The sequence below is a fragment of the Mugil cephalus genome, chromosome 9 (genome assembly GCF_022458985.1).
Source record: "Mugil cephalus isolate CIBA_MC_2020 chromosome 9, CIBA_Mcephalus_1.1, whole genome shotgun sequence".
In the NCBI taxonomy this organism is placed as follows: domain Eukaryota; kingdom Metazoa; phylum Chordata; class Actinopteri; order Mugiliformes; family Mugilidae; genus Mugil; species Mugil cephalus.
Window position 1 is genome coordinate 18,080,401 of NC_061778.1, and position 27,923 is coordinate 18,108,323.

Sequence of the window (27,923 nt, forward strand, 5' to 3'; positions counted from 1 at the left end):
ACACTCAAGCACTAGAGGGCTCTGACGCGCAGAGTGATGGAGCTGAGAGAAGCTAGAAGAGGTCTTTGTATTTCTATGTACTCTGTTAATTCTCTTTTTTCTCTTCACTTCTCTCAAAAATCATTTCAGTTCACAATTCATTACATCACATCAGGTATTATTCCAGGATTATGTGTCAGTGAGGTATTTGTTTCTGTGCTATTCTGGTGCTATTTTGACATTTTTACCCCTGCTCACTTGCTCTATAAATCAAAAGGTACTGTACATCACACATTATGTTCCTAGCAAATTAAGATAATAGCCCAGTATGATGAATAAAGTACCTATTATTTAGGTATAGCAGCTGCTAAAAGGAAGTTGTCAAAGACAGTAATTTATAAATAATAACGTAGTTTGAGATATTCATAAAACATCTCATATAGTGATCGGTTTAACGTCACATTATTTAAATAAAACCAACCATTTTCACAACAGACATATTGATTTAGTTGGAACAGTTGTTTCCTAATTATCTTAATTTGAAAAATATATCAATTATGCACTGACTTAATTATGTGCAGCACAATGCGGATTGTGTCTTTTGCAATTAACATGTGCAACAGGTGCAATCAAACTTGCAGCTTTTTACTTGATGGTGAAGATGGTGAGGGAAAACTACAGAAGACAGATGACAAATTGAAACAAATGGTTGCAATATACAGTTTGACTCAAAGTAATGCAGAATATGTTCAAAAAAAATTAAGTAAATGCATCAAATGAACTGGTGAATAGCTAACAGTGAAGAAATAACAGATAACAAAAAGTAACACATAATTAAAGATGAAATACATAAAGAGCGAAAGGGGCATGCATCTGATAGACGTTGAAATTAATACATTAATAAATGTCAGTAGAGGTAAAAGCAGTTAAAAGTGGTTGAAACATCACACAAGCAAAGTGACTTTGTCACTGCAAAGTGAAGAAAATGTAGCCAACCACCGTCCACTTGTCATCATTTGCATATCTGAATGCATGAATCTAGCACTGTGAACGGAAAGCAGTCATTTATAATGTTGTGAATTAAAGAAAGAAGTCACAATCTGAAAGAATTGTATTGCTTTAAAACATGCTGTAAAAGCGGTGTCTTTTTCTTTTATGTGTCACATCTAGTGCTCAACACCAGGGTGCTTAACCTCAACCATCATGAACACACCTATGACTAATGTTATTAATTACACATGACCTTTTCCTGCCGTGGCTTTAAAATAAAGTGCCGACCTTGAAAAAGCTCTGTCATACTAAACAACATCTGCAGAGCATCAGGGAAACTACACGTGAAACAATACACCACAAATTATGACCACCATCAGCAGCATTTAATGACATCATATGCCTGTTAATCTGGAGACCTTTTTGTTTAAGAATTATATTTTCTTTCAATTATGCTGCTATCCCGAGAAGTAAATACAGAAAAAAACTGCATGTGATGTTATTTAAATATCTACCCAAAAGGAAGTAATTAACCAACTAAAGAAAAATCATTTTAAGACATCGAGGGACGTCACTTCCGGGATGCAGGGGAGAGCAAAATGACTGCTGGTTTGTTTTCATCAACAAGGGGAATTCAAAGTAGACATTAAAGGTATGTGGACCGACGACCTGCTATTTCACCAGTTCCTGACACGTTCTGTGAATGTGTTGTCATCAGCTATTTATTATTTGAAGCTTATTTCTGGCGTTGGCATAATCCATGTCCGGCTCCATCGAGCTGCTGCTGGGGGTCATACTCTGATACTGAGTCTGGACTGGACACTCTGCTCATCAGCGGCCGTCAACAACAGGCAATCTGTTTAAGACATTCATCGGTTAAATGCTCGTTCTTGTAGCCGGTGTTATAATTTAAACCCGTGTTGTTATTGTGTGTACCGAATTAGCTTTACTTTTTGGTGAAAACGCCGAACTCCATTAACAATTCTGTCAATTTTGACGCGCACGTGCCCTTTTGGCTTATTAATAATGTACCAACGCTAATTAAACACGTTTTTGATTTCACCACGTTGTATAGATTAGATCGGCGTAAACATCAAAGCAAAATTAGCTCATTTAACAGCTAATAATCAACTTTTACAATCGGTCTTCCTGTTGTTGTCAACAGCCCTTTTCACCAAATTGATGCCGCGCTGCCGGTTAGAGGGCACGTATAGAAGTTGAAATGTTGGCCTTATAACTTACGCTTTGTCAAAATGGTCCTCGCCGAATTCAGTGTTTAACTCACGTCGACACGTGCTTCAAAAACTGCGATATGCGCCCGTGAGTACATTCGTCAGTGAGCAAAGAGGAATTAACTTAAGAGATTTTGCAAGGGTGTTTGGCAACGCGTGTGAAATGAAACTGAGCGAGCCAAATTACAAAACAAATCTATATATATATATATATATATATATATATATCGTTTTCTATGTTCTGCTTTTCCAAGCGCTCCATGATGTTACACTCAGGATTTGTTTTTACGAATCACCAAGAGTACATCAAATCTGCAGAAATCAAAGAGTCTCTTTCGACATTGTTGCCATTATTGCAATAAAATATCAACTTACATTAATAGCGAGCGAAACTAACACTTGGTATTCGCGGGTAAACCACCTATAAATGCTGTCATTTCGACCAAATCAGTTTTCCATTTTCTGAAAGATGTGTGTGTGTGTGTGTGTGTGTGTGCTTGTGCCTTAAACATCATGTTTCACTGACACACGAGAAGTGACACACTTAAAAATTATCAGATTCTTTAACGGAGTTCGGTGTTGGGGCTCTGCTCTCAACAGAATGGATCTGGATTTACAATAAATATTTTGAAATATTTGTCTTATGTAGAAACAGTTTCTGGCTGGCTAGAAATCCAAATGTCCTTCTGTGCTCGTTTGCTCCTGTTTTATTGCCACGTTAATTACAAGGCAGAAACTGATCTTTGCCCTTATTTGTTCTCTAGAGTCATGTGGTGAACGCGCTCCAAGTGCTCCCTTTTCTGGTCTGTGCAGAGCAAGGCTGACCAAAGGGGGACCAGCGATTTTCCGGAGACATCTGTCAACCCCACCAGCCGCTCTGGAGTAAGACCATACCGATTATTTATTGCTAAACTGTTTAGTGTTGTGTAAAAGTATAGGCATCGCGTCTCAGCAGCAGCTAGTTAGTTTGAGTGAATGTCGTCTGACACCAGTTCCTGTTTCGTTGACAGGCCATCAGTACGGAAAACGAGGGAGTCAGTGAGCAGTGACAGTGGTCAAGTCAAGGTCTCTTCAGGTGAGAAGCTCTCTGCGTCCATTTTAACCATTTTAAAATGGACGTCTGCAGGACTCACACACATGTCTGATGTGTGCTTTATTTGCCATCTGTCTGGAAATGACATTATGGCGTCATAGCAAATGATTTATGAGCTCAAGAGTAACAAATAGCCTTTATACATTACCACTATGAACTGCAGCCCACTTTTGTCAAATTAGATATTGTAACAAGAGCCTTTTATTTTTTTATTTCAGCGAAAAGCACTACATAATTCATGCCTCCCTGCAGCAGGTTCCTCTGCCAATCTCTGCCCACCAGACGTTTTAAAGCTGAAGCTCATCATTTTCAGTGTAGAAACTTAAGTGGTAACAAAGTCATAGTGTTTAATTTTTACAATTTGAGCAGGTTTTTGTTTCTCTTCCATGGGTAAATTCTGGACTATTTGAATGGGACAGAGCTGGGCTGTGTCCTTTCCTCATTCTGAGGTGATATGTTGACGTTCATGCGACTGGGCAGCTTTGTGTTGTCAAGAAGAACTGTTGTGAGCTGTTGTGTGTCTGAAATTTAGACATGCAGTCATTCTGTTCCTCTCAGCACACCCCTCCGTGTTCATCAACGGCAATGAATGTAAACCTACACACAGATTTCTGAAACAAACTGTCATGTTAGTGGCTTATCATTGCATTGGTGCTGCATGGCAACTTTGTTGCTGTAATGTAATGGAAAAGGCTCAACAGTATTAATCTGTCAGGAGAAAAACATTTAATAAGCCAGTGAATTGGTTCAAATAGTTATTTTTGATGACTGGTAAATTGTTTGTCTAGATAGAGATTGAGATTGTTGTAACGTGCTTTCCACATCACAAAATACAAAATAATAAAAATACACAAATATTCTAGTCTTCATTTGTTTGATCGGGTTCTCTTTGTCTGCTTTCATTAGTTGTGTTAAAATCTCACAAATGTTTTGAGTCATTTTCATGCAGAAATGTAGAAAATATGTACACCGATCAGCCACGACATTATGACCAGGAGACAGTAAATAGCACTGACCGTCTTGTGACAATACAATGCTTTGCTGTGAAACATTAACGTGGATGTTAATAAAACATGAAAACAGCACAAGGTGTTGATCTGGCTCCAGATTCACTAGATCCCAAACTGATCAAGTATCTGTGGGATGTACTGCAACAAGCCTGATCCACAGCGGCCCCTGCCCTCAACCCATGGGACCCAAAGACGACCACTAACAGTGTTGTGTTACCAGACCCCACAGGACACCCTCAGAAGGGCCACGTCCATTCTCTGATGAGTCACAACTGTTTTGGAGGCTCAAGAGAGACCTACACAATATTAGGAAGGTGGTCATAATGTTATGCCTGATCAGTGTGTAAAGCGAATGCGTTTGGAAGCGTCCACATGCTGTGGTGATTACAGCAAAGACCTAATCACCGCAGCATGTGGACGCTGACAACACGCACATAATGACCGCATGTTTTTGGGGCCAGTTGAAGGGGAGGCTGCTCAGCGGGAAGGAGCCATGGATCCACCAGAGGACGGGGACGGGCGTACCTTTGTGGAGGTGATCAGTGAAAAGTACAGCCCAGAGAACTTCCCGTACCGTAGAGGGCCTGGTATGGGGGTGGTGGTGGTGCCTGTTGCAATTCCCCAAGGATCCCCTTTGAAAGGTGAGCTGGAGAGGAATTATAACTGGCTTTGTTAAATTATCAGGCAGATTTGACTCAGCACAGCCTCAGTAGAATGAGTCAAGGCTGTTTATATTTAGCTCTTTAGTTAGCAGAGAGGGCAGTTGTGATTGTGACTGGCTCATGTGTGCCATCTGGACTTGCATACTGAGCATTTTGTCCTCTCTAAATCAGCAAGGTCTGGGGGAGGCTGCATAGCAGTAGGGCTCTCTGGAAGTCTAAGTGTATAACTGGTGAATTTTTGACTTGGACAGTTCTCACTACTCGAGGGCTTCATGGGAACATGCCTGTTAATCCTTGATTCCAACCTCTCCTTCCGTCCTTTTAGACCGTCTGAACCTGCCCAGTGTGCTGGTGTTGAACGGCTGTGGGATCCGCAGGGCAGGGGACCAGGCCGGGATTGCTGCCTTCTGTGCCCATGTCATGGAGCTGGACCTGTCTCACAACAAGCTGAAGGACTGGCATGAGGTGTTGTCTCTGGGTTTTATGGAATTCTGTTGTTTTCTTAGGTTCAACAAATCCAATGACAAGATGAAAATTAAAACACATGAGCAAGCCACAATGTTCCTTTTACTAACATGAATACGCACACTTGAACAACAGATGTGTTAATTGTTTTTAAGTGAAATTAACTATTGTGATATGTTAAAACATGTTTATCTTTAGCAGTACACAGCAGACAATAAGTAAACGAGGCTATCACCAGTCTTATCATAGTAATGTGCCAAACAGAGCATGAAAGCCTAGCCTGGCATAGTCTTATCAGAATATGAGTCTGGTAGCACATTTAGATACAGTATGAGATTTGATAATGGGGTGGGTTTAAACAGATACTGGGGAAAACTGCTTCTGCTTGCAGCTGGATAGTTCTCCAACCAACCATTTAGTTTGAGACAAACTCAACTCCACGGTGCTCAGATGACGTGGATGACTACGTCAGTGTTACTTTTCTCTCCATCACCACATAAACACTGCCCAAACAACTGAATTCCCAACGGAGCAATTCCAGACCGACTTACCACCGCAGAAAAAAAAAAGAAGATGTGTAGGCAGGGAAGTCGGTTGGGCTTCCAGGCTAATGGAAACCTTTGCATGATGCCATGCAAATTCTAATGAGTGATCTGACCAGTGAAGATCTGTGGCCACAAAGTGAAAGTTGTTCTCATGTTTTAATCCACAGAATCTGTGTTTTTTTTCTGTCTGCAAAACTGCAAAACACATTATTATTATTGTTATCTCATTTTTCAGATCAGCAAAATTGTGTCCAACATCCCCAATCTGGAGTTTCTCAACCTGAGCTCCAACCCTCTGGCAGGACTGACCCTCGAGCCGAGGTGTGCTGAAGCCTTCTCCCGGGTCCGACGCCTTGTCCTCAACAACACTCAAGTGTCCTGGGACACCCTGCAGCTGCTCACTCGGGAGACACCTGAGTAAGAAGGACTGTTACACCAGATCGTTCTGTTGAGATAAGATTACTTTAATTACGAGCGGACAATACTTCCATTGGCTATCTCACTTTGAAGTGAATAAGGGATTGGCTGGCGCTAACACTGACACATAATTAAATACCTCAGCACACCTCTGACCATAAAGCTTCAGCTTACGAAAATTCTCAGTAACGTACAAAAGCATATTCTCTTATTTGTATCTTGTCATGGAACCGTACTTTTAGGTTTGTTATTGTCTCAAGGTCTTTAAGCTTTCTGCCATATCACCAGTTTATTGGAACACAATTTCTTTTCTGAGAATTGACATTTTTATAAAATTCACATTTGTATATTACGTGTCTTTCCAGCAATAATGGAAACAACCTTTTACCCAGCAGGATTCACGGACCATGCAGAAACTGCACATAAATTCTAATATTCTGAGCACTGAGACTCAACATAGATATCTGATACTTATTTAATAAAGACCTTTATTGCTGCAGCTGTAGAAAGATAAATAGAACCAAGCAATAAATAAATAATAGGTAAAGCTTGGAAGAATAGAAATTGAGAATTATAAGGCAAGCAACAGACACACACTCTTGTACCTTAAACTGAAATGCATCTTGAATTGACTTAGCCTCTCCAGAACATCGTGTTGTCTTTCAAGCACGTCTGTGTAGATTTCTCCGATGCTTCGGGTCATCGTCTTGCTGAAAAATAAATCTTCTCCTGGGTCATATTTCTCCTGCAGGCTGTAGGAACGTTTGCTTTCCAGGATTTCCGTTTATTTTCCTGCATTCAGCTTTGCCTTTACAGGCCCTCCAGGGACCCTGCTACATGATGCTGTTACCACCATGCTTCCCAGTGGGGATGGTGTGTTTGGTTCGATATACAGCATTTGCGGTCCACCAAACAACTAGCCTGATGCCCAAAATAGCTCAATTCTTGTTCTCAGTTGACACATAATTTCTCTATACCACTCTCACATAAATTTTATTGGAGAGTAACGATTTTTGCATCCAGACGCTTTTCCATCTCATCTGTTGAAGCTTTAACTCCTTCAGACTCAGCTTTTTCAATAGCCTTTTCTCTGAGTTGTTTGGTGTGTTCATTGTCTTCATTGTGTAAATGCAGCCAGAAATACTGATTTACCAGTGTCTGAACCTTAGAGACACATGTGTCTTTGTAGTGCTGCCAGTCACAGTCACTGCACTCAGGTCATTTCACTTTCACTAACTGTGACACTACAATCGTCATATGGCTGGACCTCCACTGAATTAGATCAGTCACTTTAAAATGAGATAAATAGTTATGCAGTCGTTTATTTTACGTAATATAAAAAAGTAGGTGTTAGGGTTGTTTTGCTGTTTGGCAAAGTGATAATACTGTTTTGTAAGAAGGAACCAATGAGTCCCGGAGCTGACCATTTATCCCCTGCCCCTCTCCTGTATTGTTCTGCAGGCTGGAGGAGTTGTTCCTGTGCCTTAATGAGTACAGTAGTGTGAGTGCCTCCAGTGTAGCCTGTCCCACTCTGCGCCTGCTTCACATCACCGACAATAACCTACAAGACTGGGCTGAAATCCGCAAGTTCGGCTCCATGTTCCCCAGTCTGGACACTCTGGTCATGGCCAACAACAACTTGGCCTCCATTCAGGACAGCAAGGATATTCTACAACGGCTCTTCCCTAACCTCCGCAGCATCAACCTGCACAACTCAGGTCAGCGTCACCGTTGTGTGTATGTGCTTGTCTTCACTGAAGATCAACACGTTAAAGTACTCAAATTATGTTTTTTTTTTGTTTGTTTGTTTTTTTATTTTAATGCTCCATGACTGTTTAATTTCAGGAAGAAATGCTGCATCTCTGCTGGTTTGTGGCACGCTGTACTGGAACTCTGGAGACTGTCCAGAGTCAGGATAACAGTAGATAAAATTAGCACCAGAAAACATGACACTATATCTTTAAAGCTCTGTATTACAACGCATTCCTCTCCACATCACCTTTTATCTCACAAGTCGATTCTATTTGCGGGTGTGTGGTGAAGGTATTTTTAGAGTTCTTTTGTGAGTAGAGGGGACCAAAACAATATCTCAAGACGTGATCAAATCCAGCTTAGTGCTTCTGTTCGTCACGTCTCCTACACCCGAGGCCCTCTTTTGAAAGCTCTTTTTTTTTCTATGAGTCTTTCTGTATTTCTAATTGTTCTTAAGATAATTAGAATTCTTTCCCACAGACTGAGATAATTTCAGAGTGCAGTTTCCGGTGTTTTTAGAAGTTAGAGTCTCGACACAAGATATAATGTGGCGGCAAGTCTTCTAATTTAGGATTCACGTTGTTGTTTCTTATTCAGAATTCAACAGAAACAAAAATATATTTGTTTGTTTCACCATACTTATTATAATTGGTAGTTCATGTTTTTAAAAAAAAAAAAAAAAAAGAGGCTGGGGTGGGTGTGCCTGGTCTGGTCTAGGTGGGTGGTACAAGAAGCATCCACACTAATGCCAGGTCCAAACGTTTCCCAGCAGGACATTGAAATATCACAAGATGGTCAATATTATTTATTTCTCCGGTCTCTGGTTTGAATGTTGTGGCCGATGGGTGTAGTTGCTCAGCATAGTCCACTGTAGTAAAGCCATAGCATGCAACCTGTATACAGCCTGTGAGAAAACCAACAATTCAGCATCACACTCATGCATTGCAGTCACACTATAAAAGAAAGATCAAAAGGGTGCAGCAGAGCTAGAGACAATTGTCCTTCATTACTTTGTTTTTGTCTTCTGGTCTTTGCATTACCTGAAATACACATTGCAGAACACATGTACAGTCATGCTACCGAACATCTGCAAACAGACTTTGATGAGATGTCAGTTTACCGGTTTGAAACCTGGCCTGCCTGTGTGTGCTGTCAGGTCTCAACCAATGGGAAGACATTGAGAAGCTGAACTTCTTTCCTAAGTTGGAGGAGGTGAGACTGCAGGGCATTCCATTACTGCAGACCTACACCAACGTGGAGCGCCGCAGCCTCATGATAGCACAGTAAGTCCCGTCATCGCCATCGGTGAGAGTTTGACATTGATCTCAGTTTGATTTTGAACAGTTCACAACGGGGTGCGTTTTCAAATTCGCATAATTTCTGCTCAGGCTTCCCTCGATATCAATGCTAAACGGCAGCGTTGTGACTGATAGTGAGAGAGAAGATGCGGAGCGGTTCTTCATCCGTTACCACTCAGACTACCCTGAGGAGGAGCTGCCTTATAGGTACACCTCCCTGATCATATCTACCTCCAGTTAAATGAAAGCTGGTGTTTGTGTGTGTGTGTGTGTGTGCTGTTAAAACTGACTTTTCGTCCCCAGATACCACTCCCTGGTAACCAAGTATGGAAAGCTGGAGCCGCTTGCTAAGATTGACCTTCGACCTCGCTGCAGCGCCCAAGTGGAGGTTCACTGTGAGGAGAAAGTTGAACAGGTGAGTTGAGCATTCTCATCTAACGTAACTGTTCTCATGTAATGTAAAAAAAAAAAATGAGCATATACAATATTGGAGTTTAAACAGAACCTTCTGGTGTCTGCTGGGTAGTTGGAAAGGAGAAGAATTTTCTTCTTTCCTCCAGTAATACCCGAAGCACATTCCTAAATCAACAAAAGAGCAGCTTCACCAATATACAGTGAGACTAGTGTTTGGGAAGGAACCTACCAGTAGTCAGAACTGAATTGTATAGACAGTCTGTGACCAGAAGAGTGTACACAGGAGATGCCATCACAATCAATTTTCACAAAAATGAGTGGAAAAATACTGTGGTACCAAATCAAGAGGTGTCACCCTGATGCATTCTTACCTAAACAGACTGTCATGAAAACAAAGTGTCCTTAAGTTTTGTTATTATTATTTCAGTGGTCAGTAGAAGTGTTTGATTTTGAAGTGTGTCACACTAATTTTAAGTTTAGGCTGTCATTTTTTTAAAAAATGTATTATTATTATTAATATTAACTTTGACTTCACAAACATTCACATAGGTGTAGAGACATTTTTGTAATCCACTAGTTGCAGCGTCTCCTGAATGAATGAATGCAACGTATTCACTGACGTACTGTGCATAGGAACTAAAACCTAGAAACTGTTTGTCTTTGTGTCAGCTGAGGATCCGTTTGGATCAGACTGTAGCTGAGCTGAAGAAGCAGCTGACCACGGTGGTCCAGCTGTCCACCCACAGCATGAGGCTCTACTACATCGACAAGTGCAGCGCCTTCGGTCCAGAGGAGATGAAGTACAACACCCGGGCTCTCCACTCCTACAGCATCCAAGATGGTGACGAAATTCTGGTGGTGCCCAAGATCAAGTGAACAGCTAGTGTCCGGCTGTTTGATGGGAGTGAATTGATGTACTGGATATTTGTTTATTGGTTAACTGAAATTGCGAAATTAATTGGAAAACACTTATGGAATAACAGCGACGGCCCACTTTTTGGAACGGACAGGGAATCAAGTGAGAAAGTATGAAAGCATCTATGAGACGGTACAGTGGACTGCATTGAGCTACTTGGAGGTCCTGGCTGGAAAATGGAGCCAGTCAGGAGAGAATTATGTCTTTGTTTATTTCAGCTTCATCTGAGGGAGACCACTGGAGTTAGTGGACAGATACTGGAGAAGAATAGGCTGAGAGAGCAGCTAGCTGAAGCTAGCAGCTCTAACAGAGGGTAAGGCGCTGCTGTACCAGCAAAGCTTCGCTCCAGCTCCATCTCTTAGCACCGTGGCACCTGCATAGGCAAGAATCCAACACCACTCACTTGCCCACTTGTCGCTAAAGCTGCTCCGGGCAATAGTTAGGCAGAGTTGCTGAGTGGAGAGGGACTGCTGCTCTCATCTGCACTTTTACCTTAGGGACAATATCAGGAAGAACAGTAGCTGTTAGACGAGAAGTCCTGCCTAACGCACTGTCACATGCAGGGTTGATGATGAAACTTGTATTTTGCGTTGGCCTCGGTTGCTGTTGTCAGGTTGAGTTCTCGCATATTTTTGTGGCTAATTGCCAAAGTTTGAGGATGTTGTATAGTATTCACAAGAAGTAAAAATTACACAATATTGTTTCCAGAGCTATAGCTATATTCAAAAATCATTGTGAAAATGAAAGATAAGGATGACTTTAGATGCTTAGGGGCATGTTTATGGCTTTCACGTTTAGGGGAATGGGATTTCCACAAAAGGATTCTTGGAATTACATCAGCTACTGTCCTTCTCCAAAATCCCAAATGTATGAATATGCAAATATTCCTTATTTATAACTTGACACAAATTGTCAACTTTCCACATCACACTACCTTTACTCTGGACCAGGGTTGCCCGCCGCAATTGTGTTAAAGTGAGATTCCAAAAGGAACATGTGATTACTGCTGTCTACTAGATCAAACGCCCAAGTGAAGGCAGTAAATAAAGCGGTTTAGAGTGGTACGGGATTATAGATATAGAGGAAATAGATGAAGCAGGTTTTGGGAAACGTAAAAGCAATCACTACTTTATAAAAAAATGCCTTCAGCGGTGGAATGATCACATGTTTATGGCGTCTCACAACGTAAATACACCTTAAAGTTTACATAGTTTGATGTTTTCCTTTATCAAGAAGATTTGATGTCACTGTGTTTCTACTGTTTGCACATGTAATTGCTCACACATGCCAACACAGGTTGTCACAAAGCGGCTCTTGTGTAACGCTTGTAATGCTATGTGCTGCCCCCTTCAGGCCTCATTGTGTCTCTGCAGCTGCACACCAGTGGTATGAGGCAGCATGTGCACAGTCTACACTTGAAATATTACTGATTATACTCAAACTGCATAGTTTCGATTATAATGGTCGGTTTAATGCTATTTTAATTGTGACCTTTTATGCCTTTGTTTGACAGTTGATAGCTGAGAGGAGAGAGCAAAGGGCAACTTGGCTTTGGCCACAGTTTTGGTTGCAGTTGCTCCCATAAAGTGATACAAATAGAATAAAATAACAGTATAAAAATATACAAAGAAATAAAAGATGTAAGATGCATAAAAACAAAATCTTGCACAAAGTATTTACAATTATAAGAGAGTGGTTACATTAAGTTATAGCAGAGTTAGTTGAGTATGTTGAGAGTTTTAAGGTTGACCAACACTCGGCAGGAGGAGTCATAAAGTTTGATGACCTCCTGTGGCACATATTTTTTATTTTTTTTGTATCTGATTATAGATCCCAATGATTTATTTTTTGCTTTTCATAAAGAACCAGTGTGCAGGATTTAGCAGAATCCTTTGCAGAAGTGGAATATAATATTTCTGGTATTGATATTCTTAAAGACGCAGGGTTCAGAGGCCCTTTAATGTTTTTAAAGGCCCTCTGTATTTTTTTGGCCAGCATGTGTGTGTGTGTTTTTTTTTTTTTTATTTGGAGAGGGATGAATAAGGGGAGGGTATCAGTTGGCCTTTCAGAGTGATCAACAATAGCTAATGCCCTTGCCGATGTCAAGAGAAGATGTTTGGTTCAAGATGTCTTGGCGTGTTTGTGCACACTGTGACCAGATGACCGGCATCCAAATGTCTGGCGCGGTGCCCGTTCAGATTGGGCCGATTGCAGATCTTTCCAAGCAGCTACAATCTACACGCCACAGGTGAATGTCAGCCCTGCCTTTCTTGAAAACCATATTACAGCAACAGCATTACCGATTGTATTTTTTATGTGTTGTTGACATTCGAAGCTGAGTCTCACAGGGTGACAGCAGGACAATCTGACTGCAGAGAACATAGCCCCACCCTAATATTAATTTGCTTTCTATCTGAAGACTCACTGCTAGATTCCACTAAATCCTACGTACTGATCCCTTACATAAGTTGCGTCATTTCTTTATTTACTTGAGGCCTCTTCTTATGCACCTTCAAGTGCTTAATTAACGTGCTGTCTTTGAAGTTTCTTTATATATATATATATATATATATATATATATATATATGTACGTATTATCCTTGAATTGATCTCATTTACGTGCATTTATTTGCACCTTTGAACTGCACACACATATATATATTATTATACAGTGAAACATTCCCTAATGTCAGTGTTTCACCTGCCACAAGTTAGCCTATTGTACATTTTAGTCTATCCTGCACAGAAATACTCTCACCAAAGATAGCTCACTATGTTAGTATTATCATCAGAATGCGGACTATGTACAGCGTGCATTGATTTTAATATAAAGCCTCCGTCGTGTATAAAAAAGGAGAATAGATGTTAGCTGTTCGGTGCTATCGATTTTTCCTATAGCAAGCGGCTTAGCAGAGTAGAGGATTCCTGACATAGTGCTATGGAAACAGCTGGAACATCTAGCCACAAAATTAAATATTTAAATATAGTGACTGTCTGGAAACTAATGTCTGTCTGGGCTGTAGCTCCGGTTCATCCACAGGGCTCAGCTTTTGCTTTGGACTGTTTTTAAGTATGTACATGCCACAACTTTTCCCTCCTAACTACAGTATACCAGGGTTGATTTTATAACACTACTGCAATACTTGAATAAGACATAGATATAGAGTAAGTATGAAGCAAACCTTTCCCCCAGTACAGTAGTGCTGAATAAATGTTATTGTAGCATGAACCACAGCCATAGAGACCAGCACAGTGCAGCGCTGGCGTCAACATCCGAGTCTGGACTGAAGTGTTTCGCTCCAGTGTCTGCGCTGATCAATGTGAGGTTTTGCTTGGAGCGAGAGCATATAGTATGTGATTGTGTGCTGGGTGGGTTACTTAAATGTGTGCATGTCATTTATGAAATGACTTTGTGTTTTCAAGGGAAAGTGGTCGCCATGCCTGCTTAGATTTACGTAACCGTGGGCAAAATGATGGAAGTGTGTTTTACATCAAAGAAGTTATGTAAATGTATTGTTGGACTGATTTTGACTTTTTTTTTTTTGAATAATGTGGTATTTAGTGTGAATTCTGCATCCTGTCTAACATCAAATCTATAATTTTATTTGTTGACTTTAATTTAGGGTGTCACTCTAAAAGAAAAGTAACAAATGTCCCCGTCCTTTATGCTCAGAAGCTGCTAAAGCATTTCTGGGCCTTAAAGGGAAAAATTCCACCTTAACACCCTTTAATATTGATTGACAATGCACTGTACATTTTGTTCAGTCAGTCCGTTCTTGCATTACTCAGACTTTCTCGAGTCACCTTTTATTCATCACTCAACGCTTTTCTCGGGAGACATCCTTTGACAGAAACACAATAACTCCACCAGCAGTAGTCTCAATCGACCAGAATGCAGTACAACCAAGGGATATGTGATTGTTTGAGTAAGAAGTGACTCTCATTTGCTGTTAATTTATGGATTTGCTGTTTTCACATGTAACCCGGAGATGAATATGATATATAAAGAAGTACTTCAGTGTTTTGGGAATTACACTCATCTGCCTTCTTGCCGAGAATAAGATAAAAGTATCACTCTGTCTTTATGCCTAATATAAGTCTACAGCCAGAGGATGTTAAGTATTAACGCCCCACAGGTAGCCTGGCTCAGTCCAAAGACAACATAAGAAGCCCGTTTAGCAGGTTTAGGGTTCACTTAATCACTTATTTAGTAAATCTGTGCGTAGGAATATGACAGTTTGCAGCCTGCTGTCCAGTATGTTCTCCCTCCAGTAATTCTCCAAATCAGCCTGTATCAGAACCCCCCCTTAAAATCACAAAGTAATGTTTATACGCCGTAGTGGACAGTAGATTTTATTGCTTCAGGACAGAGTCGAGCTAGTAGTTATCCCTTCTTTTAAGTCTTTCTGGCAAGCTTAGATAATATGCTGTTTCTGGCAGCTGCACACATAGAGCACAGACAAGTGCAGGCGTGTATTACTTGATAGGTTGAAATGTAAGGGAGTCCAATATTGAAAATTGCTATTTGAACACCTCCTGCCGTTAAATCAAGTGTAACCCATTAACTCCAGCTCCTCTGAATAAATGTAGTCTGTTCATATTATAATAAGAAACTGAAAAAAAAAAAAAAAAGATGTTGGATAAATTCTCTAAATGTTATGCCTGCGTTCAACGTCATTCTGTTAAATTAGAACTTGCCTGCTGAAATGGTGATAATCCATGCACTGAAAAGCTCACAATTTCCTTCGCTTTGTTAAATGCTCAACACGTCATGCTAGACATCTGGCAGCTTTAGAACAACACGTCCTGTTTGAATGGAAACCTGTGAAGACGAAATAGATACTTGCTACTCTGGATATATCAGTAAATACACCGCCTGAGTCATCATCTGCCTCTAAAAGCAGTGCACCACAGCTCACACGGGTCTCAGAAGGCTATGTTTGTCTTTGATTATAGTGTAATAGATTTGGGTTGGATTAAATGGGCTGCAAGTCCAGGTTTTATCCCTGCTCAGTCTTTTACACCAGTATTTAAGCTAGTCAGATCATCCAAATATACAGTGTATACAGTAACACAGGACTGTTTATAATCTGTGGCATTTAAAGCAAATCACTTTTTTTTTGTAGGAACCTATGTGAAGTTAAATGGACTTGAATGAGTCATCTTTCTTGAAATGCAGAGAAAGATGTGTCACAGAAAGGTAATAAATGGCAGTCTCCCTCCTGGGTGTGTGATACTTTGCTTCATTCACAGCAGCATCTTTGGAACAATGTTCAGATGTGTATTATGGTACAGATGGTTATTATACTGCAGTAAGAGTGACTCATTCTCTTTGATGCAGACGCCGTTACTCCAGTAGGAATGACTACTTAAGTGTTACAACTCATATTTAACAGAAATAACTACAGGAATACTACAGGAACTGCCTGTTAGGAAATTTTCTTTAATGGACATAATTAATAACTGACAATATAGCCTAAGTAAAAAACTATTTATTTTTCAATGGAGCAGTGTAGGGGAATTAACTGTCATGCTGAACGAACGATTGAGTTACACTAATATGACAAACGATATAAAAAAGTTTACTTCTTTAAATGGCTTCTTTTGCAGTGTTGCTGCAGCAACAAAAAGCAAACAAAAAATTGAATAAATACAAAAAAAAAATAGATGCGCTTTAAAAATGTATATGTTGTCAATATTACCAAAACTGAGAAATATACATTAAAAGTGAATTCGTATTTGTACTATACCATATCTCAATAATCTCAATGTCATATTTGGTCAAAGTTCTGGTTACAGTAAATGTCAGAGTAAACCTTGATTTGTGATAATTGAACTTCTTGTTTAGGCTTTTGCTTTAGACTTTATGTTTCTAATTAATATGCGCACACTAGTATTTTTTGGTTGTATTTTGCAATGATAAACTTAAATTGCATTTCTGGTGAGCCAGAACCCCAAAACTTTGGTGAAAAGTGAAGTGATAAAAAAATGTGGCCTGTTCTCCCACACGTTTGAACGTCTCATTTGTTCAATGAAAGAAATCTCTTCTGTTTACGTTCGTCACCATGACGACGGTGTAGGAGGCGGTCCGCTGCTATGGCCGGTGACGTCCAGAGGAAAGCATGGACCAATCAGAAATGAGCTCCGATGCCGGACTGACGTCACCATTAAAGCGAAAAGAACCGTTACTTGGTTGCCGAAACTCTACAACTGCAAGGGGACAGACAGAAGATATGGCTGAATACCAGCGTAGTCTCGATTAAAGCCCCTGACAGCATATATCTGCCACTCGATATTGCTGTTCATCTTTCTCGGCGCTTCAAGTAATGGTCTAAAAAGCAGCGCAGACCGGCCAGGAAGGGACTTATTTTGGGGGGCGTTTCGCTGCTCGTTTGGATCGGGGTGATCTCCAACTGTGGGGTGAGTGAATGCGGCACCACCACCATAGTCCTGATAGGTGCTGCTCTTTGGTGTGGACACTGGAGCACAGACCAAAATCCCATCAAACTCTGCCAGTGTTAAGCTGCCTCCTTGATGGGGAGGAATAACATAGCTTAAGGAAAACCACTCAGCACATTTTAGAAGTCACAGGAAAACACTGGAACATTCGGCTTGAAATTTGACTGCAAAAAAAAAAATAAAAAATTCAGTATAAGTGGAGTGTGTGCTGCGGCAAAGAATAGCAACCGAACCAACTCTAGAAGTTCGGATAGCGTCGAATTAAGTCTTTGTTATTTTGTCGGACGCGGCTAAGCCTGGGATAATGGTGCCCTTGCAAATGTGAAGGTGCTGTCGTATTTACCCGTGAAATGTGCACAGTTCGTCGTCTTTAAGCTGCCCTACAATTTGCTTACACCGTAGTGGTCTGTGACTGTGACAAACCACTGCTGTCTTGACTACGACGATACTATTTACTTGATTTAGCTTAGCCGGATGGCTCGTTAACTAACCGATGCGGGGCGTTCACTGAGGTCACACAGCGGGGGAAATGTTAGACATTGTTGTTAACATGCGCTGTATTAACTTTATGCCTCCTTTTAGTCCAGTGGGCTCGAGGGAGGGAGGGAGGGAGGGAGGGTAAGTTTCTGCTGTTTCTGCCTCCTCACCGCCCCCTTCACTGACCGCTTCCATTACCAAGCAACGCTCCCGGGCTCTGACTGGTGATCTAATCACGCGTGGATTCACGTTATTTCCACTCCTTATGAGCAAGTGTTTCAAAAATGTTCTGATATTAGTATCGGATCTCGCACACGCGCACACGGTCAGCCACACCGCAGGGCACGGAGCTCCGGTACCAGTGTCCTGTCGTCCCATCTCCTCTGAGCGTCATGTAACGCTATACCCCTCACAGAGACACCGTCCGCCACAGAGCTACGTCTGTCTTTTTCCATTGTCTTGCACACATACGTCAACTGTGTTCCTGTGCTAGAAAATACTCGACTTCATTTGGCCATTTGGTGCTGACGTGTTTTTCGCTCCCCGCTGTCGCGGCTGCGTGTGAAAAACAAAAAAAATAAAATAAAATAAAAAGTTAATGAGACAGTGTAGAGGAATCTTGACTTTAGATTAAATGGACATCACGTGTAGCAGATATAGGCACACTGAGCTGAGGTGCGTTCTGTGCAGTTATAATCAAAGAGGTCATAAATTTCACCTTTGAAGGAGCCAGCAAATGACTTTGAAAGACAGTTTGGTGTGTGTACATTTTCCATACCACTTGCTGTACAGTCGCCCTATTATGGAGAAACTCAGACATGCTTGTGGATGAATCATCCACTAAATCTTCAGTCCCTCACTTCAGACTTTAATTTCTGTGAAAGCAGCCAATCTGCTGGCTACAGCACCCCGGTGGGTTTGATGCTTACCCAGCTTGGCTTATAAAAAGCTCCAGTGCTAGTCCTTTAAGAGCAAACTGGAATGCCAGTGAGTGTTGAGTGACCCGTAGAGGTCATAGGCGTCTGCTATATTTACCGGCTCTGTAACTTGATCTGTGGCATTCTGGATCGCAGCGCTCAAACTATCCTCTTGCGTTCTGGGGCCACGGCGTCCCAGTAGCACCCCTCCGCTTTCTGCCTGTTGGCCGGGCCGCTCAGAACAACAAGGGTGAGCCTCTCAACCACCAGCTAAACCGCCACTCTTCCTCCCTTTTCTTCTTGTAGGTACCTGTTTATGAACTGAATGCAAAGGTGTGGACTGTTTGCTCAGCTGTAGCATCGATCTTCACAAAGAGACCAGGACCGAGGATAACATTTCAGAAAGTTCTGGATTTTTCTAGCATGAGTGAAAGAACTGAGATCACCTTTCCTGGCTTAGGGCATATGCCATTTGATAACGAAAATATGTACCTTACAGTGCTATCTGGTTGTGGTGGTGAAACGTTTAACTTTGAAACAAGTGAACTAGTGAAGTTTTATAAGATGGAATCAAAGATTCTCTTTACCTGAGCTTTATAACTGAGCAACATTTCAGGATTTGATAATCCGTCCTGAAGGATGCGTCATTAATATTTAATGCTTGGATGTGAAATCTGGAATCGTGTTGGCATTTGGCCTGCATGTTCCACGGCACGTTGAATGAGAGACGACCTGAAACAGATGCAGTATGCTGATTTCCGCATTATGTTTCTCTCATGCTGCATTTGCTGTTCTCGGGTGGAGACTTTTGTACAGAGTAGCTGTGTTTGACATATGTATTTGTCCGTCATTTCACAAATTTCATCAGTCAACAGAAAGTCTGTCTGTCTGTTTATTTATTTATTTTTTTTAATGATGCTGCTGTTTAATTGTGCCGCCTTTTGTGTTGAATGGTATGACATGCAACTTGTCTGTGTGTTTCCACAGGAGCGATCAGCGTCACCGAGCCCGTGAGTGTCTGTACACTGTGGGGTAGCAACAGTAGGATGAGCTGCCCTAGAGCGATCACAGTCTACAGCGACTGACACACTGCTACAAATACAGCAGGTAGTTCACACTTCACACACACACACACACACACACACACATACTTTTACACACACAAATGCTGTCCCAGCTGTCAGAGCGAACTCTTAAGTATCCCTGAGTGCTTGTCAGTCATGTCGGAGAGTTACGCCACTAACTGCATGGCTCAGATGCATCACGGCAGAATTGGTCATTCCTTTCCTCAAAGAAAGTTAAGAAAAGTCCTGAAAAATAAGTGACGTGATATGTATCATCAGCTTTCTCAGTGACTCACAGGAATAACTAAACCAGAAAGTTGATGCCGCACGTCAGTTCCTTCTCACTTTACAGTAATACAGCTATAACATTTACACTATGACACTAACAGGATATTCATATTTCATCAAAACGAAAGATGATAATTTATGTAGTGAATTTGGAATTTACGATTTTTTTAGGAAGGTATAAAGAAAGGTTACTAAGACAAAGTCAGAAAGGCAATTATTGTTGCTCTTGGGAGAGCTGTACGTCCGTGCTCTGATGAGATGTCAGAGGGCACAACAAGGCATTTAAATACAGAAACACTTGACCAAGTTGAAGAAAAGCTAAAGCCTGGAAGATGCATGTGTCTTTGTTCAGTTCTTATTAAAAGCTTTGCTGTGGAGTTCAGCGGCATCTGAAATTTAGGTACAGAAGTGTTGTTTATATCAGTGAATAAAGTGTTAATGTGATGAAAGCACAGATGACTTTTTCCATAGATCTAAGCTGAAGAGATGATATTGTTATTTTGGCTTGTGTACTGGGGATAAAATGGACCAATTTAAGTGATTGTACACAAAGCTCAAAGTTCTGCTTTAACTTCATTATTTTTATTTAACAAATTAAGTTTAAGTAATAGTGTATTCACTGATACAACATCAAGTACAGTCAGGCAGAGGAATCATCCAGGACACTAAATCAGCCAGTGTAAGGTTCTTGCCAATATATGTGTTTATATTGACCAATACACAAACAAGAAAGTTCATTTAGAGACAGTGTCCAAAGCTTGCCCACCAGATAACACTGCCAGTTCCAACAGTAACACGTCATACTTAGTATTTATTCTATCATAATCACAGCAATCGTTATAGTATTTGGGTGTTTGTCACAGTTAAGTTGTGCACATGTGTCTACCTCATTGAGATATTGCCATGAAAGGAGGGGGGCTATGCTAACAATTATAAAAATGGTCCAGATCAACTTTTAATTGTGAGATACCTAAATGCTACTCAAATAAATCTGAACATTTTATGGTTTAAGTGATCAACTTGCTCTCTGATGGAAAATGAAATGTATTTTAATGATGACACTGGCATGTGTGGTTGAAAGGTTCTTGTACACATATGTCAAATTTTGTTCCAGGGTCTCCAACCTTTTGTCTGAGCCTATCTAATAGATTTCTGTTTAGGATCATTTCTGTTTTTCCCCATGTCTGCAGAAATTAGAATGGAAATAAATAAATAAATAGAAATGGTACAAGAGGAGGGAATTTTTTAAGTAATTGACAGTGACGCCCAGAGAAGCTGTATCCGTGCTGATGTTTGGCTCTTTGTCAGTGATGTTCATCATGCTCCACGTTTGAATTAAGGCTTTAGTCACTACTTCATTTAACTCCATTTCTGTTTATCTGATTCATCTCCCAGCACTCACTGGACTGGCAGAGGTGAAATAATAATCTTGTCCAACTGACCAAATGATTAGCTCAATGAATAAAGCATGATGCCAGTCAGCTGCAGAGGCTGGAGCATCACTGGATCACTAGATCCTACAGATCCAGCCCTCTCTGAGGTCATGGCTGTGTTTACAGCCTCTTGTGTGAGTCACCAACAGATGGTGGTAGTGATAAATGTTAATTGGCTGTTCCTCTCCAGGTTTCCTTATTGTAGATCTTTGCTTGTGTTGTGGAGAATTTTAATGAGGGTTACCAGAAGATACTGAAAACTCAATCTCAGTCTTTGCTCTTCAGTTATAACCTTTGAATGCTGTGTTTTGGAGAGTTGACCTGATCTTTTGAGAGTTTCAAAAAGTATGTTCAAGGATGGGAAATGTAATATGACAGTGCTCCAGAGCCTTTTAAGGCCCCACTGGAGGGGTTAGCAGTAGCACAGTTAATTAAAGCTCTTCTTCCAGAGCATTTTTATGAAGCAGATGTTTTAGTTACCACTTTAATTGTGTGGCTTTATTTGGTACTCCCTCTGTGTAATCTTGCGCCAACACTGTGCATTCCTCTTCTTCATTTTATCTTCATTTAATTTCTTATAACTCTTGCACTGCGCTGCCACATGCTAGATTCGACTGGTGGTAAACAAACGTGTTTGAATGGCATTTAATGGGTGGTTAGAATAGCTTGGGGATGATTCAACTTTGCCGGAATAGAGAAGTAGTAAAGCCTAGTTTTAACATGCCTGGCAACTAGTTGTAGCAGGCGAAGGGGGAGGGCAGAGGCGTCACTGTGGCCTTCACAGACATCAGCAGTCTCTTATCTGCTCACATTTCAGGGTATATATATGGCAGCCAGTAAGACCAAGCCAAACCCAGTGGCGTAGAGATCCCCTGGTGTCCATGTTGATTTCTTACTTAGTTCCCAGTGAGAACAACACTACATCTGCAATACGTCTGCTATATGGTATGTCTTGATTTGTGGTGATTTGCCTACATTTAGATGCCTGTGACACTGACAACTAAATGTCAGATGGTTTGTTTAGGTGTTACAAGGAAGCCCAGACAGGCGAGACCTCATTTGAAGGTGGTCTGGGTCACTTGTTATCACATTCCTTTAGTAGTGTTAGCAGACATGCACCGAGACTACATTGCATGAGTGGAATTTTGTCCTATTCATTTGCAAAAAACAAAAACAAAAAAACACAGCTACTATGACTGATCACCAGAAAAGACAAAAGTACTTGTAGCTGTTAACTGACTAAAGAAACTTAGCTGCCTGTGACATTCCCATGTCAAGTACAGCGCTGTCCGTGGTTCTGACGCAGCAGGAGGTCTTGTTCTATTATCTGGAGACAAGCTGTTACAATTTTCTATTTCTATTCCTTTATCTATAGTGACTGGATCTCAAGCAGTTGTTCAAGACACATATAGAGACATATATTAATGCCAGGTCTGAACACAGCTGATCTGATATGAGTTGGCACATTTTTCCTATTAGGTGGAAATTTAGTAGGTGGAAATGAAGTTGAAAAGGAATGCTTGTTTTGTTAGGGACTTTTTTCATGGAGTATTTTTTAATCTGTTTCAGCTTATTGTTTTGGTTTCACATTTATCAACATTACATTTTTCTGCATTTCCATCAGCATAAAGTAACTGGTCTCTGTGATAGACTTTTACAAACCCACTCACTGTTCACTACAATACACCTGTTACCTGTTAATGAATAGTGTTATATTGTTGAATAAACGAATGTGCTGGAAGATAAGCTTTAGGATATCGTTGGGATCATTCCTATATAAGTATATAACTTATATACTTATATACTATACTTATAGACTTAAATGGTCATTACACCACCTTCCAGTCTGGAAAGGTTTATGGCAGAGATGACTGAAATTCATTTATGGACACAATCTTTTCTACTTATCACCAAGTGCTGGTTGATTTGGTCCAACTGCTTTATATGATCGTCTTTCTCCAACTTCAGCCATTATGCAAAGATACAACCGAAGTAAATTTGCATTATTCATTAAGAAGCCAAGCCACACCTCTAGCCAATTGAATTAGGGGTTGATGAATAATGCATAGTTTGCAGCAGCTTTAGGTAATAACATTTCATAGATATGGTAAAAATGAACAAACGCAAGCACTGTTTAATTGATCATATGGGAAATGGTGAGAGAATATAATCCAGGCTAATGACCCAACTTAATGTGAAACAGTTTGGTTTCAGGTGAACGTAAATGCATTAAAATCCTCAATTGGTGCTATAACAAAGTAAACCATTAAGCTACTTGTTGCACCGTCATTTGCCTAAATGTTTTTCTGTTAATGTTCATCGATCTAGGTGTGTGTGACGCAGCACTGAAATGGACTTTTACATGAAATCGCAGCACTCGCCTCAGAACTACACTGACTCAGCCAAGACTGAGCAAATCATTTAGTGTAGTACATCGTCTCTCTACACACACACACGCTCTCAGTCCAACTCACCACAGAGTGTCTGCGCTGATGTTACATTCATACAGTGTCACCTCTGAGGGTACGACGGCCTCTGCATCCTGCGTCATCACACACACTCTCCTAATGCACTCGAGACTGGCTTTGCTCTCTAATAGGCCAGGAGGAGGACGGCTATTCTGCCTCCAAAAGAAAGAGACGGAATTCGCTGAGAGATCTCAAAGGAACCGAGAGTATCTTCTAAAGCAACTGAAGTCCTCTCTAACACTGACTAATGTTCATGTTCATGAATCCACCTTTAGGAGAACACTGAACTACTGTGGTGTGTATAGTATTATGGATGAACAAACTGCTCTCCAAAAAGAACATTTCAGTTTTCCAAACATCATGTGAACAAAGTAGAATTATTTGGTTTAAATAAGAGGCTCAAATAAGACTAAACAACAGAACTTCATCCTGTCTGTGAAACATGGAGGTGGTAATGACTTTGTTTTTGCTGAATCTTGGCCAGGACGTCATGTCATCGTTGATGGACCAGTGCATTCAGAATTTTACCAGAGAATTATGAAAGAAAATATCCCATTACTATGAAATATTCAAATAGAAAACCTTACCTGGCATTCATGTCCTACGGCCTCCCCCAGCATTAAAATACATCATGGCCACACTGCAAAAACTTCTCGGGAACATGACAAAGAGCCTAAAGTGTCGGCAGATCCCAGTCTGAATGAGCATCTGCTGGATGTGATGGCATAAACCTTAGAGTTCAAAAGATCCATCGTTAACGTCCTGTCATCAATGTGCCGACATATCACAGTTCTGGTGAGACAAGGGTGACATGCGCAGTATTAATTAAGTGGTTCTATAGTGGCAGTCCAGTATTTAGTAGCATTAGAGCGAAGACGAACAGAGTGAGGGAACAGAAAATAGAAAAACTCAATGAGCTGAAAGATGCTAAAGTGTTCTATTGAGCTGGGCGATACTGGTCTGGGGTCAGTAGGCACAACCATTTCCATATTGTCATTTTTACAATGCTTTTTTGTACATATTTGTTTTATTTTGCCGTGTATAGACAGTAGAAACCATCAGGAAATTTGAGGAAATACAGCGTTGGGAATATCATGCAAAAGAGGTCTTGTTAACCTGTACAGCTCAAGGAGTTGGTAGCCATGTAGTATGTGCCCTTAATCACTCAGATCACTCCTCTTTATTTCATGAACAGAAATACAATACATACAAAAACTTGAATGAGCTATGTTAGCACCAATTGTTTATTTTTTTGTTGTGAACGTACAGGGAATGTGTGTGTATGTGTAAGGAAGTTAATGTGACCCAGCTGCTAGTGCTTTCTGGCCTTTGAATTGCTCTTTAATTAATTAAAATTCCACCATGTGAAAGTGAGGTTCCTAAAAAGTTTTTAGCTTGGTTTTCTGAAACCTGCCCCGCAAGTGAAACCTTATCTCTTCAGCCCTTTGCCAACAGGATGCCAGCAGTCAGCTTCTAAAATCTTCTCTTGCACCGCTCTCATGCAGTCACTTCTGCCACTCTGTCGACAGTTTTCTTAATACAGCTTTAGTTGAATCTTGGCAGACGAACCATCTCTCACTGTGGTGCAGTGTTGCTTTTCTCTGACCTCTAATATTTGATTAGATCTTATCCTGCTCTGTTATGTCCCAGTTGCACTGAAACTTTTTAGGCAGAGACTTCTCATTCCCTTGGTTCTCTAAAGGAAGGATAGGAATTTAGACCATTACGTCCAGCCACCAGTCTGATAGTTCTGATAGTAAGTATAAATTGGCTGAGGAATATGCCCTGTTGCTACTTTTAAGTCCGTTATGTGTTTGTAGCATGCAAACAAATGCAGCTTGTTGCCATGGTAGCTGTGGTAACTACTGGTTAGCACAGCCTCAGGGGAGGCAGATAATGCAGAGTAGCCAGAGTGTGTTTGTGTTTGTGGCACATGCTCGTGCCTGTGTGTGTGCGTGTGTGTGTGTGTGCGCGCGTGCGTGTGTGTTGTTGTTTCCGTGGCGACATCTCCTCTAAGAAGTTAAATCCATAGTTTGCTATATACCATCTTATCAATGCAATGTGTCTATGTTTTGTGGTGTTACTCCCACGGGTATGACTTGCTGTTTGCACTTCACTTTTAGCAGCTCGCCCACCAGGCTAGCTCAAGCTTGTTTTACTCAGTTGCGCTTTGTCTTTAAATGTGACACAACAGTAAGAACGCAGAGAGATACATACATTGGGCAGCAGCGGAAGGTTCAATTTAAGGTTGAGATGGTGCAGTCAGGAATCAAAAGACACCCAGGCTACACTTGTGTGAAAGTTTAGATTAGTATCATGATTGACATTGTTTCACCATTAACTTAACAACCACTGCTTTAATTATGTACTGTATTTATACCGTGTGTCTTTCTCATGTCTTACTCAAAGTAAACAGCTAATTGGTACGACACATCATCCAGGATTGTCACTGTAATTTCACTCACGTTTTATGACATCACTGTGTGGAGTCACATAGTGGAAATGTGGGCTGCTGTGTTGATGAGGATGTGACAAACCTACCCACTGCAACCTACTGCAACCTTGTGGAATTTGCAATAACATATGAGTTTTGTACAAATCAAAGTACATGAAAAGTCTGTTTGTGCTAGTTGCTACTAGTTACTACTAATGTGTGCTGGAAAATTAAAATTATTACTTTTCTGAAATAATTTGTAGGTTGTATTTGCCAAGAGCAGTTATTAACTGTTAAATGGTATTTTCCTGGCAACATACAGAATGATATTACTCTTGATTGATGCTGTACTTGACAGTAGAATATTATAACAGCCATCTTCCCTAATGGATCTCTACCCACCTCTGTACCAGAACCATGAAGGCTCTCATCACTAATTAAACTACATCATGGTGTTTTTTTCCTTTATTATTTTTTTCCTATTAATAATAATAATAATAATAATAATAATAATAGTAACCAAAAAACTCCAAATGCGGTCTGAGATCACATCAGTCAAACAACCTCAACACACAGTATGTGCTCGACTGTATTTAAAGCTGACCGCTTGTGATCCAGTTGCCCAGGACGGATGTTATTGCCAGGACTGAACATGCCCTAATAGTGTATTGGGACTATTTGTCTTGTGGTGGTTGTCACTGGTTTGTTCCACCTCAGTTGAGGCCAAGCTTCCTGCCACATTGTCCCAACTTAGTTATTATCTGGCTCCAGTAACTGACAAAGGAGCTGGTGGAGAGTAAATCCAGACCCTGACTTCATCCTGGTCACAGAACTATTTGGTGATGTCAGTGTTGTACTGATGCCATCTGTGTTACACTACCAAACTACACTACACCACAATACCACTGCATCTACAAAGCCTAGCTAGTTGTCTTAAAGTCGGCCTAGGTAACGCTGTTCTTGCTGGCAAAATGCTTGGCCTGTGTATTTCAGCCAGCAGTGTGTGATAACCTGTCTCCTGTACTCTGCCTGCCTGCCTGCCTATTCCAAATCCATGTGCTGAATTATTGATAAACCTGTGGTCACAGAACGATAGAGAGAGCAGCAGCAGAGGGAGAAAGCGATAGAGACCCAGAAGGAAGGGAAATTACACTCAGGAGAAGTAGGTGCACTTGGAGGGGAGGCAAGGATGCAGAGGAGGAGGGTGAGAGAAGATGGGAAGCAGTAAGAGAGAGGGATAGAGAGAAGACAGCAGAGAGGCGGATTAAAGAAACAGGAGCCTCCCTCACCGAACTTAACACGGATCAGCAACACCAGATACTTTTATTTATTCAGATGCTGCTGCGCATGTGAACAAGGTCCTCTCTCTGCTTGGGCCACTACAAGAACACACTGTGCTGAATGGCTTTGCCTACAGTAAACAGCAGAGTTGTTCCATTATATCCCAGGGAGACGCACACAAACAGACAGACAGACAGACAGACAGACAGACATAGAGAGAGATGTTGTAAAGGACGTTGCTGGGCCAGAAGAGTGTTTTCCTAGTCGGTGTGATTTAAAGCCAAGTTGGGGATGCAGTGCCTTCCGTAAGCATTAGGTCACCCCTAAAA

The 27,923-nt window shown here is 40.9% G+C and overlaps 2 protein-coding genes and 1 long non-coding RNA gene across 6 annotated transcripts in view; 2 read left to right on the forward strand and 1 right to left on the reverse strand.

Annotated features, from left to right (window-relative positions):
* Positions 1–603: 603 nt before the first annotated feature.
* On the reverse strand, positions 604–2,955 carry LOC125013893. Its single transcript, XR_007113409.1, has 2 exons — positions 2,212–2,955; positions 604–1,825 (listed from the first exon to the last, which is right to left on the reverse strand). It is a non-coding gene; the product is annotated as an uncharacterized LOC125013893 (long non-coding RNA).
* LOC125013892 (tubulin-specific chaperone cofactor E-like protein) lies at positions 616–15,996 on the forward strand. Its single transcript, XM_047594823.1, has 11 exons — positions 616–1,621; positions 2,966–3,083; positions 3,212–3,276; positions 4,766–4,945; positions 5,292–5,431; positions 6,212–6,393; positions 7,855–8,111; positions 9,302–9,428; positions 9,534–9,650; positions 9,747–9,858; positions 10,527–15,996. Exons 4-11 carry the CDS (start codon positions 4,798–4,800, stop codon positions 10,731–10,733), a joined length of 1,290 nt encoding a protein of 429 aa, XP_047450779.1. The 5' UTR covers positions 616–1,621; positions 2,966–3,083; positions 3,212–3,276; positions 4,766–4,797; the 3' UTR covers positions 10,734–15,996.
* Positions 15,997–16,955: 959 nt separating this feature from the next.
* usp2a (ubiquitin specific peptidase 2a) overlaps positions 16,956–27,923 on the forward strand; it is a 41,823-nt gene continuing 30,855 nt past the window's right edge. For 2 of the 4 annotated variants that reach the window (XM_047593932.1, XM_047593936.1), the window contains exons 1-2: positions 18,763–18,876; positions 19,614–19,733. The gene's annotated coding sequence lies outside the window, so the exon portion shown is untranslated. Of the gene's footprint in view, positions 17,194–18,762; positions 18,929–19,613; positions 19,734–27,923 lie in introns of those variants that run through there. The other 2 variants (XM_047593934.1, XM_047593933.1) reach the window with 2 other exon arrangements.

Coding starts and splice junctions, on each gene's coding strand:
- LOC125013892 (XM_047594823.1), top strand. CDS start 4,798: ATGGATCCACCAGAGGACGGGGACGGGCGTACCTTTGTGGAGGTGATC. Junction 8,112..9,301: donor CATCAACCTGCACAACTCAG/GTCAGCGTCACC, acceptor GTGTGCTGTCAG/GTCTCAACCAATGGGAAGAC. Junction 9,651..9,746: donor GAGGAGGAGCTGCCTTATAG/GTACACCTCCCT, acceptor TTTCGTCCCCAG/ATACCACTCCCTGGTAACCA.